This window comes from Malaclemys terrapin, chromosome 11, assembly GCF_027887155.1.
Source record: "Malaclemys terrapin pileata isolate rMalTer1 chromosome 11, rMalTer1.hap1, whole genome shotgun sequence".
NCBI classification, from domain to species: domain Eukaryota; kingdom Metazoa; phylum Chordata; order Testudines; family Emydidae; genus Malaclemys; species Malaclemys terrapin.
This window is the reverse complement of record NC_071515.1, coordinates 17,364,006-17,376,414: the sequence shown is the minus strand read 5'-3', so window position 1 is coordinate 17,376,414 and position 12,409 is coordinate 17,364,006. Positions and strand designations below refer to the sequence as shown.

Genomic DNA, 12,409 nt, shown 5'->3' with positions numbered 1-12,409 from the left:
GGACAGATTTAAAAAACAAAACTGCTACTCCTAAGAATTATTTCTCCTTTGGGATTGTACTGTTCGAAGGGAAAAATAAGAATCCACACAAAGGCAAAAGCAAAATGGACTGACAAGGCAGCAAGCTCAAGCTGAATTGTCAGCTGTTCCCTTCATGTATTTTAAGGAGATCTTTAAAAACCATGGCTCTTAACAAGCTATTTTGGTACATATGATATTATTTTTGGTCTTATAAAAGTAACCAACCTAGTAGATTGTGCCTCATATGGCCAATATTTTTATTACATACAGTTCTATGAGTCTGGGTCTGACTGACCTCTGTTACTCCAGTTCAGTGGAGTCTTACTCTTATAAAACTGGAATAACCGTGGTGAATCTGGCCCTCTGATTAGACCAGTAGCTAAACTGTGAGACTTGTAGTGTTAGTTCAGAGACTAAACAGAACTTCCGTTGACAAAGATTGGACTGCGCTAAGAGTACTCACTCAATTATGTTGGAAAAGCAAGATATAATATTATGACCAACAATCCTATTCAGTAGGATTTTATCTCAAGTGATTGGCCCTAGCTTTAGTGTGTTAAATCTCCACTCTCTTAAGATCTTGTACTCTTATTGTGCAATCGCCTGCTCAATTTCTAAGAGTCTGGGTTAGCCAGGAGGTGCATTTCCATTGGCCTTGATTGTGGATACATTTATATTAGAACATAAAACAAACATTAAAATAAGTTGAATGTGTGCTTATGTGCATGACCTTTTTGCTAACTCTACTACCTGAGTGGAATAACTAGATGCTGTTTTAGTGCTACTTTTGGATATAAGGCTTCCAAAACAAATAGCTTTTTGTCAATAAACCATACAAGATTAGACTGTTCTAATTTTAAAAGGTCTTAAGTATAAGGTTATGTATCTGGGGATTCAGATTACTACCTATTTTAGGCAACATGAGGATATAGTTGGCCATACATAGTTAATTTGCTGCCTTGAGATTGAACTGCTCATGAGCAGGTTAGAGAGAAGAAAAGCAAATGATCTGGCATGAGGCTGTGTAGCCTGAAGTGTGTGTAATAGCATGCTTACTCTGCTATAGTTGATGACACTGCGAATACCTAAATTACTGTCAGTGACTAATACTGTTGTTTCCAGCACAACTTTAACATTTCAAGAGCCTCTCACAGCAACAGGCCTGAACTAGTCTTGGTGAAGTCTCTTCTTTCAGCTTTTTAAAAAGAGAAAGTGTAAGCATTCAGCTTTGACTTTGTATAAACAAGCTTTTTTTGCTGTCCTTCTTTAGAGTCACTGTTCAATCGGAGGGTGGAGGAGAAATCCAAAGAGCTGTTTTTCACACCTTTAGGCTGGCACCACAGCAATCTGGATCTGCTGAGGGAAGAGAATGGGGAGAAACAAGCTATGGAGAGGCTTCTGTAAGTAGAGCATAAAAGGGAATTGATGTGGATGTCTAGGATAAATTTTTCAAAAGCTTTGTCCTTTTCATGTTCGATGGGACTTAGATTCCTTAAGCATTTTTGAAATTGTTACCTCGAATTCAAATCCTTTCTGTAATAAGATCAATATGCTAGAGAAGCAAGAAAGGAATTCATGATTGGTAAAAATTCTCCCCTTCCAAAAAAAGTTGTTCTGGGACTTTCTCTTTCGCAATTTCCCCAATGTCTTCTCACCTTCCCCTTCTTTGTTCTGTTGTCCCCTGTCTTGGCTCTCTTAAATCATCAATAGCCTGAGACAGAGTAAGTGTGTTATTGTGTGAAATGCCACATACATGTGTGGAGCTATAGAAGTGTCCTTTAACAGCTTAGTGAGGGCTGGTCTACACTAATGCTGCAAGTCTATCTAAGTTGTGCTACTTCAGTAACGTAACTTAGATCAACTTAGCACGATATAGACGCTGCTGTATGTTGATGGGAGACGCTCTCCTGTCAACATAGCTTCCGCCTCTTGGGGAGGTAGAGTGTAGACATCGCCGGGAAAGCGCTCTCCCACCGACTTAGTGTATCTTCACCAGACCTGCTAAATCGACACTGCTGCATTGATCGCAGCAGTGCTGAATTAGCTGGTAGTGTAGACGTGTTTTGAGATTTCATTTTCATACATGCAGCCTCCATGTCTGCTGTTGTCACTATTTTACGGTCTGGGATAAAGGATGCCTTCTTCTGAGAGCTTGGCAATTGGCTATAGCCATGGATTGGTGATCCCACAGTTTTGAAACAATTTTTTGCGCTCGTGTGTCTGAATTAATGTCATTAAATGTTACAAACATGCCAATCATTTTCATGTCTGCTAATAATTGTGTCCATTGTAGAAGTCAAAGGAAAAAGTAGCACAGTTGCTGTTAAAATTAGACGTTTAAACCATCCATATTTGAACTCTTACGTCCTTGAATATAAAGCAAAATTCTTCCCAATATGACATACACATGGCACTGTTAATATATGCTGCATGCCATGATACTCTGGGACTATTCCACCAAAAATATTTAGCATGCCTTAAATAGCATGACATAAGCACATATAAATAATTTTGAAATGGAGCTGCCTGTCTGAACTCTATTGATGGTATGCAAGATTGCCACACAGCATCCAAGAGATGTTGCTTATTGACCACCTGTGTACAGTGTGCTCTGAAACGGAGTTGCAGCAAAGTGCATTTTGCTGCTAGAGCAATAAAATTAATAACTTGCTGTCAAACAAAAGCTGAACTTTTGTCTCTTCAAGGGAGACTTGATCTAGATACTTGGTGCACTTATTTGATTTATTTTTATTTAAGAAATTAGGTCCCAGTAGGGAAAAATCAAGATATTTTTTGTTTTTCTATGCTACCTGTTGCCTCTTACTATAGAGCAGAAAAAATAAACAAGATGATGACCTGGAACACTCCTGACTGATGTGTCCTCAAATTACTTATTGCATTTTAAACACTATGAAGTAAAAAACCTCTAGGTCACACTGCTTCAGATGAAGCAATGTGTATTCCCCTCCTCTCCCTTAATCACTCGGATTCCTCTGCAGCTCAGCTAATCATAACCACATGATGGCACTGCTTCAGCAGCTACTCAACAATGAATCACTGTCATTATCCTGGAGGGATATCATTGTGCCTGTGGTCTGCCAGGTAGTTCAGACTGTCCGACCTGATGTCAAGAACAGAGACGATGATATGGATATCCGCCAATTTGTCCACATAAAAAAAGTGAGTTCTGGTGACTGGGAGTGGGAGAATGATGACAGGAAATTTGTGTGACATAAAGATGATGGGGCAGGTGTCTGGATTAAAAACTACAAATTCATTAGCATGAGTAACAGATGTGTCCTATGTTGCAGAGAAGACAGTTGCTGTTTTGGGGAAGGACATGTACATGACTCTTACCTCCTATGCTGCAAAGCACTTAGAGGCACTTGAGTCAATCTCTTCCTTTCAGGCTGCAGAGGATGGCGTGGGATGAAGTCACAGTAACAACTCACTCTCTTCCTGCCTTTTTTTAAACCTTGCATGTCTAACTAGAGATGTTTGGTAGTTGGCAGCCAGCTGTGTAGTGTACTGGAGGCAAACTCTTCCCTGTAACTGCCTATTATGCAAGAGTTAACCCCTCCACACCAAGCCCAGCAACTGGCCTCCATGAGGTAGCTTAATCCTCTTGGAGTTACGCAAGATGCACCGATGACTACAGCAGTTGTAACAAATGTAGGGCTGTGATCACGGATCAGAAAGGCCATCGGGAGACTGGGACCTGACGTGAAACTGCTATGAATAACAATACCAAGTGCAAGCCTGTTCCTCCTTATAGAAATTCCTCTCAATAGGCCATCCTCTGTTTCAGGCAGCCAAGTAAGATTAGAGGAGAGTCTTGTACACTTTTTGCAGACAGCCCCAGTGAAATTTTTTCCTGACCATATTTGTTGCTACTTCCTCTCCTAGCACTCAAGTTGAGTTTTAGTAGATGATCAGCTTTTCAGAACCTAATGCTGTGCTAGAAATGATGACCTAGAAAGGGGTTTTTGTGGTTTGAGCATTGGCCTGCTAAACCCAGGGTTGTGAGTTCAATCCTTGAGAGGGCCACTTAGGGATCTGGGGCAAAATCAGTACTTGGTCCTGCTAGTGAAGGCAGGGGGCTGGACTCGATGACCTTTCAAGGTCCTTTGCAGTTCTAGGAGATAAGATCTCCATTAATTAATTAATTAATTAAATTAAAAAATATGCCTCTAGGCAACCTACATTTGATTCAGAGAGCCTGCGTGGCATCCATTGTTTTGCCTACATTTCACTGTGGTTATTGGGACTCTGACCACTTGGCAGACTTCTTCTAAATGCTCTAAGATCTGTAGAGCTGCTGTTTCCAGGCTCTTTTTTTGTTCTCTCCACTGAGAGTATGCTATTAAAGAGGTCTTGACATGGAATAGTGGGAGCTGTAGTACAGTAGAACCTCAGAGTTATAAACACTTCAGGAATGGAGGTTGTTCAGATCTCTGAACAAAATGTTTTGGTGGTTTTAAAAGTTTACAGCTGAACATTAACTTATAGCGCTTTGAAACTTGACTATTCAGAAGAAAAATGCTGCTTTCCCTTTATTTTTTTTTCCCGTAGTTTGTTTAACACAGTACTGTACTGTATTTGCATTTGGTTTTGGTTTTTTTGGTCTCTGCTGCTGCCTGATTGCGTACTTCTGGGTCCAAATATGGTGCGTGGTTGACTGGTCAGTTCGTAACTCTCGCGTTCTTAACTCCGAGGTTCTACTGGATCTGTAATAGCACAAAAAATAGAAATGAGCAAACTGAGGTTTTAAAAAAACCTGTGCATGTTGTAAAAGACTATTTTTTTTTCATTAAGTAACTTACTGTTCAATGAATTTAAAGAGAGATTAAATGAATGTTAAACCAGAAAGCCTTCAATTCTTGTTATCTTGTTAGATCCCAGGTGGAAAGAAATTTGACTCTGTGGTGGTGAATGGCTTTGTCTGCACCAAGAACGTTGCACACAAAAAGGTAATGAAAGTGTCGTAAATAAAATAGCCTGCATTCTTTTAGTATGGCATTGGGCATTGCATTTAAAAAGAGAAACTTCTCCTTCTTGGTGGTGCACACCTGAGAGTAAATGCACCATCATCTTTGATCTACAAAATCTTTCTCCTAAGGGGTTTGTGGAGTTGAACAGTTGATTATTTGTGGATTTTTTTGAGTGTGCATGTATATTGCATTTCCATTCAAAGGGGTTCCTTTGTAGTCCAGGGAGTCTGAGTTTTGAGAGCACGGACTAAACTTTCCTCAAAACTGTAGAATAGAACATTTTCTAGAAACGTTTAATAAGATTTAGTGGGGAAAGATCCTTTTATGGTTGCACTTTTTTTTTTTTATGGCATGTAGTAAATGAGTCTGTAAAATAAAGCCAGTGATCAGGATGGAGAGAATCTGGTTGATTGACCTAGTACGCTCTGGTGGCTTAGGATGTCTTGGATCATTAAAATTCCATCTGTTGTGCAAGAAAGGGGTTTGTATCAGGAACTCGTTTGTTGACATTCTCTTTACAGAGCAGTAATTGTCCTGTAGGACAGATGAAACTGTATCTTGCTTTCTCTGATATGAGATTGGCACAGCATAAAGTTTATTTGATTGGAGCCATTACCCAATTGGCATGGGTTAGTGGTAAATCTTTGCAGAGATCCTCTGAATGATTTGCTGCAGAACTTCATCTTTGCAACTCTGTCACCTTTGGGTAACTGTATGAGGAAGCTTCAAAAAACTTCCTCATGAAAAAAGTCTTGCGTCTGATCTCACCTTGATGTCTGTTCCCTTTTGTTTTTAAACTACCCTGCCTTTCTCTAGATGAACACCTACATAAAAAATCCCAAAATTCTTCTGCTGAAGTGTTCCATCGAGTACCTGTACCGAGAAGAAACAAAATTCACCTGCATAGACCCCATTGTTCTTCAGGTTAGAACATCTTCCTTCTGTTTTTAGTTTAAATTTTCTATATTGTCTTTTTATGATCTAATGACTTAGCCATATATGTAGAGCATCGCTTGTTTAACTTCAGTTCCAGCCCCCAGGGGGGTTGGGTGGAATGGAAGGAAGAGAATTTGTGATGAGGGATAACTCACAGCTGCTTTGGGCTTGGGACTTCAGGAAAAAGTTGTATACTGGCCTCAACAGAAACACGCGAGTCCTGTTGACCCTGGGGGAGTTGCATGGATCGAGAGGAATTCATGGCCTTTTTCAATAACATGAGTATTTAAGAAGCGGGTTTGTATAGTGTGTGTCTAAGAATCAGGGATCTTGCTGTCAAAATGACAGAACTGCTGACTGAGACTCAGGAATGGATGAACATTGGGTCCAGTTGTGCTTCTGTATTGGTGTTAATCTGCTGGGAACTGATAATGCTTGGTCTAATAATGGAGAAAATTGCTTTAGAGCTGTGTGCCGTTCTCACCACTGATGAGAGGTTTCAGGGGGGGTTAATGCCTAAATTGGTAGGGCTGCTTTTTGTCCAGACACAAAGTATAAATATCTCTCCGAAGGGAGCAGTCTTAATAAGAGTGTTTATGTACAATGACCCTTTGAAAGCCCTTCCATTGAGCGCTTCCTTGATTGACAGTCTGTTGGCTCAGTTGAGACCCTGAAAGGTTTGGTGCTTAACACAGGAGCATAGAAATGAAAACATTAGCAATATAATTCAACACTGTTTGATGAAATAGCTTTTTCAGCAAAAAAGGTATAGGAGACATCCCTTGTGTCAACAGAAAAGTAGGGCTTTTCCTTCTGAATATTGTTCACTGTCACTTTTTCAAAGCTGTCCTTGAAATAAGGTTAACTATATCTTTTTGTCTCCTTTAACTATGGGAGGGAAGGAGGGGAAACTGCTATGGGAGAACTGAAACAATGTTTCATGGAGGCTAGGTCAATGATTTCTGCTAGTAAACAACTTTCTAATCCTTGCTGCAATAATGGGAACAGTGGTGGTGAGAGGAGTTGGCAGAACATCTAGGTGGATCTGAGTAAACTCAAGCCAGAGGGTAACTGGGACTAACATGGTCCAAAGCACCGCTTCTGGCAGGTGGAAGTTGCAACAAATAGCACAGACTGTCCTGCAGTGGAGGATTCTTCCAAAAACTGCATATTTCACAGTCAAAAGATCATTTAACTTCAATACTGAAGTTAAATCTTATGAAACATGCAACTTGCCACAAAGTTGTTCACATACTGTGTGTGGGGCAGTAACAATCTATCCATCTTGCTGAACCCCAAAATCTGAAATTGTTGAAGATGCCAAAAAAATGCTGATGGGTGCTGGGAAGTGGTGGTTTTGAAACTTCACTCTGCTAATTAAAGATAAATCCATACATCTGGTGTGGCTTTAGTCTTGATCTCATATGCTTAGAATTATCTCAACCTTTTCTATTAATATCCAAATCCACACTGAAACTCAGCAAGATATGTATTTGAGGCAGTGTTGCTTGAGATTCTTCATACTTGTAAATATCCATCCAGTAACTTCCTGGCCAGCTGAACAGAGCCTCCAGAACAATTTCTTAGTACTGGAATTTTGCATAACCTATAGTAACTCAAAGACCTAATTGGAATAGGATCCATACCCTAATGTTGCTTTGAAATGCAAGACACTGGAGATAGTCTTGTACTGCCTTTTGATCACAGATGGTAACTTTACATGAAGTGCGTAAGCTGATAATTTGCAGATAAATCTTTATCACCTATCAAATCCTCTTATTTGTCTGTCAGCAGACTTCTTCCAAAAAATCTCAATGAAAGTATTGCGATATGAAATCTTTCTACACATGCGTAATCCTGCTTATTTCTCAAGGTATATGGAAGCTGGAGGTTTAAACTTTCTTTAAACAAAATCATCTTATGTTGCTCTAACCAGTTAAAATTATCCTTAACTAAATCCACCTTCCATTTGACTCTGATTAGAGATGATATGCATTTGAAATTTCTCAATACTAACAGGCCACCTTTTTAATGTCATGTAGGCTCATCATAAATCGAGCAAATAAGTGCCATTTTGAAGGATGGGCCTATTTAGTAAATCCAGTTTAGAACCAAGTGCACTTGGTTACTGACATACTATTATACTGTCAAAACCCTTGGTGTTTTGGGAGGATGCTGATTGCCCAGGTGGGCCTCGATATCTCAGCCATGTACCCACACTCAGAGTGCAAGGTTAGGCCCTCATCATTCAGAAATTCCTATGCTCATCAGGTTAAATAGATTTAACAACAAATAGACTGAGGAAGTGCAAGTTGTGGTGACCTTTTCTTGGGGGTAGTAGAGTTTCCCCCCCAGGCTTTGGAGCAGGGGCTTGACATTTTGCAGGGTGTTGCCCTGGTGTCAGGGACTTGACTTTGCCAACTCTGTGAAAATCTGGCCAAGTTGTAAGTAGATCTGTGCAGGAGCTGGATTTTTCATCTTGGGGTAGAGTTTCTTCAACAAAAGAAATTTTGATTTTGCAAATGGACCAGAAACGGCTTCAAAATTTCACATGACCCAAAACTCCAAATAAGTTGAAACTTTTTGTTCCAGTTTCAACTTTAAATATAAAATTAAAAAATTGAAATGGAAAATCAAAATGTTATGTTCCAAAAAGCTCAAAATTGAATGTTTCAGCCTTATCTAAATGCTTTCTTTCAACTCTTGTCTAAGGTTGTGTTTTCATCCAATGTTTTTGCTGTGGACACATTGGCATTTTCCAACAGGTGTTTTGTTGGAAAATTCCTAACTAGAGCTGATTGGAAGCCTTTGGAAAAATTGCAGTTGGCACATGCTCTGAGACTTGTTAGACTTTTTAGCTGGTAAAATCCTTGAAGATTCTGTTTTGAGCTAGGCAAACTTCAGCCAAAGTCTGAGCAAGACTTTCTCTTCCGCTGCAAGCTGCCTTGGCCCATGCCAGGTCAGGGCACCACACACATCTCCTGCAGGGCGGCTGCGTAGGGCACCAAAATGGCTAAGGACGGCCTGGGCTGTGAGTGCTTAGCACTTCTGCAAATAAGACCCCAGGGTCTCAACTTAAGTGCCCAGAGAATGAGGTGAACACAGCTAATGACCAGTTGTGAAAAATGTGGGCTAAATGACTTGATTAGCATCTGGCAGGAATTCTGTTTCATAAAGCCACAAGGATCGAATCTAGTTCTCCAGAGCAGTATTCAATTGTCTTACCCATGACTGTCCTTTTTCTTACTGCAATTCCCCTGCTTCATTTACTACCTACCTTCCAATTTCTGCAACAAATTGGGCCGGTATCCTACAGACAAAAGTATTCTTCATACTGTATACTAAATGAGGAAGGGGTTCTGAAGAAACAATAGTATGTGATCATGCAATTAAAGATTGAATCCTAATGCATGTGCACAAGGGAGCAGAATAACATTGCCTATGCAGCCTTACTTTTTGCTCCCTTGATGATATTTTAACTGTGTGTGTGTGTGTGTGTGTGTGTGTGTGTGTGTGTGTGTTTATAGGATTTGTCTACCTGGGAACACTCAGGAAAGTTAATCTGAGTTAATGAAAGGATAAATCCACTTGAAATTTGCACCTTTCATTAACTCAGATTGATTTTCCAGAGTGTCCTAGGCAAACGAATCCACAGAATAAAGCTACATAGAAGTATCCATTATGTTTTAGCATAGCAATGCAAAAAACTAAATTGAGTAACTTACTAAAATGTCAAAGTTCCATTGTTTTTAATCTACTGAATGCACCTCAACACAACATATAAAAGCATCTTAATAGGCAGTTCTTATTGATAAGGGGTTGACTTTCTGCGTTAATGATATCAAACTAATTAAATTAAGCCTCTATTTTAGGGGACACAGTCAAATTCACACTTAACATTGAGAGGGAGAATGGGAAATGTATATGTACTCTATGCATTTGACTACACTTTCTGGTTAGTCAGTTTCTCCTGTGTGCATTGGCCTTTCACAGTAACAGGAGAGAGAGAGAAACTATATAAAGAGAATTGTAAAATCACTTGCATAGGCATGATGACTCAAGGGCAGGTTTAGTGCCTGAAATGACACATTTTGAAAGTGACTAGATGTGTGACTGCTTCACTTTTTAAAAGAAATTAGATCTGCAGTAGCTGTCATACTTTCTCTTGGTATCTAGGAAAGGGAGTTCTTGAAGAACTATGTGCAGCGGATAGTAGATGTCAGGCCTACCCTGGTTCTGGTTGAGAAGACTGTGTCCCGAATTGCCCAGGACATGCTGCTGGAACATGGCATCACTCTGGTCATCAATGTCAAGCCGGTGAGTGCTTGGTCCCAAACACAGTAACAGCATATGATACTTGCAGAGTATCCTGTTGCTGTAATAAGTCATGTCTGGCCTGGTCATTTTAAACAGGCTAAAATGCAATGATAGCTGGAGCTTAGTTAAATTATTATTTTATATTTCTTTGAAATAATTTCTCAAATATGAATTCTTAAATAATGACATTAGTGTTACCCCAATGATACAAACCAAGAGACTTCAAAGTTAAGGCTGATACTTTTTCCTTAATTTGCTCTAGGAAAACACTATAATAAGCTAATGCCTTAGGCTTATCTAAGGATGGAGTAGCAGATACAGCTTGGAACATATATTTTTAACTTATGACAGTATTGTGCCTTATTCTATTGTTTTATGCATGTTTACAGCAAGTATTAGACCGAATAAGTCGGATGACTCAGGGAGACTTGGTGATGTCAATGGATCAATTGTTGACCAAACCACACTTGGGAACCTGTCATAAATTTTACATACAAGTGTTCCAGTTACCTAATGGTGAGTAGAACCTGGATGTCCTAGTTCATTTGCCCAAAACAGAGTTGGCGAGTGGATTATTAATTTACTAATACTGCTATGTTAAGCAGCATGTCCTGGCTGCCAAGTAACTGAAATGAATGAAGAAAGGTTGACAGGGCTGTTAAGCATAGCTTTGCTATAATAGTCTTGATGTTTTATACCCCCAACAAAGAGTGCAAATAATTCTATATCTATCTAATGCAGAGGTGAGCAAACTATGGCCTGCGGGCCACATCCAGCCCGTGGGACCATCCTGCCCAGCCCCTGAGCTCCTGGCCCAGGAGGCTCACCCCCGGCCCCTCCCCGCAGCCTCCGTTCACTGTGCTGCCGGCGCAGTGCTCTGGGCGGCGGGGCTGCGAGTTCTTGCTGGGGAGCGCAGCTGAAGAGCCATGGCCTGACCCGGTGCTCTGTGCTGTGCAGTGGCTGGCTCCGGCCGGGTGGCACGGAGCACAGCTGGTGCTCTGGGCAGTGCGGCTGTAGTGCCGCCAGCCACCGGCGCTCCAGGCAGCGTGGTAAGAGGGCAGGAAGCAGAGGGGGTTGGATAGAGGGCAGGGGAGTTCGGGGGTGTGGATAGAGGTCGGAGCGGTCAGAGTGGGGAACAGGGGGGTTGAATGGGGTCCAGGGTCTGGGGGGACAGTCAGGAAGGAGAAGGGGGGTTGGATGGGGTGGCGAGGGCACAGCCTCCCCTAACCAGCCCTCCATACAATTTTGGAAACCCGATGTGGCCCTCAGGCCAAAAAGTTTGCCCGCCCCTGATCTAATGTTTTGCCAAAAACATGAAGAAATGATCCATATTATGTTGATTTCCATATACAACACATGAAACGAGCATCTAACAAGGGGACCAAAAAACCTCATTTGGTCGGGAGCCTAGGGGTAGAAACTGCAGGTACAATATTGTTGACATTTTAATTACAGAAACAAAAGGCCAGTGCAGCAAGGAAGACAGCATAAATGAATCCCTTACGCTAGATCAATGTAAAGCTTAGCCCAATGGGTTACTTAACAATGGGCTGCCTCTTGGCTGTAACAACCTGCATTTCCCCCTAACTCTCCCCCCACCCACACTCCTCAAATTCTTTTAGCTAGAAAGAAACCCAGTCAAGGCATTTGCTTTCAAAGTCTGTAGGCTTTGGAACATCCTGAGTTAAACAGTGGAATAGGTAGTGGAATCCCCATCATTGGAGATTTTTAAGAACAGGCTAGACCAATACATAGACCATCCCTGACAAGTGTATTCAATCTTGCCTCAGCATGGGTGGGATGGACTAGATGACCTTTGAGGTCTATTCCAGCCCTACACTTCTATGGCTTAGCTTAATCTTGGTATATTGGGACATATGCTGCTTATTTGTTTTGTTCTGTCCTGACTGGGTTCAAAATGTATAGCAACTTGACTGGCAAAGTGAGCGACAGCAGAGGCTTTCTTTCCATAAAGAAACCTAAAAATATACAACTTGAGCCACACCCTTGGTTTGGACTGGGCACAAGTTCCTGGCAGCGGTGTTGCAATAACTGGTTGTGTCTCTAGTTCCAATTCTTATGTCATAATTAGCGTTCTTTTTTTTTTCATAGAAAAACAGTTCAGTTCTGCTGCTTGCTTGTGA

At 40.9% G+C, this 12,409-nt stretch overlaps 1 protein-coding gene across 7 annotated transcripts in view; it reads left to right on the top strand.

Annotated features, from left to right (window-relative positions):
* Positions 1–12,409, top strand: part of PIKFYVE (phosphoinositide kinase, FYVE-type zinc finger containing) — a 95,616-nt gene that overhangs the window by 46,102 nt on the left and 37,105 nt on the right. For all 7 annotated transcript variants that reach the window (XM_054043979.1, XM_054043980.1, XM_054043982.1 and 4 more), the window contains 6 exons: positions 1,292–1,421; positions 3,021–3,201; positions 4,917–4,991; positions 5,829–5,936; positions 10,125–10,265; positions 10,655–10,781. In XM_054043979.1, the coding sequence (XP_053899954.1) occupies positions 1,292–1,421; positions 3,021–3,201; positions 4,917–4,991; positions 5,829–5,936; positions 10,125–10,265; positions 10,655–10,781 (762 nt within the window). The remainder of the gene's footprint in view (positions 1–1,291; positions 1,422–3,020; positions 3,202–4,916; positions 4,992–5,828; positions 5,937–10,124; positions 10,266–10,654; positions 10,782–12,409) is intronic.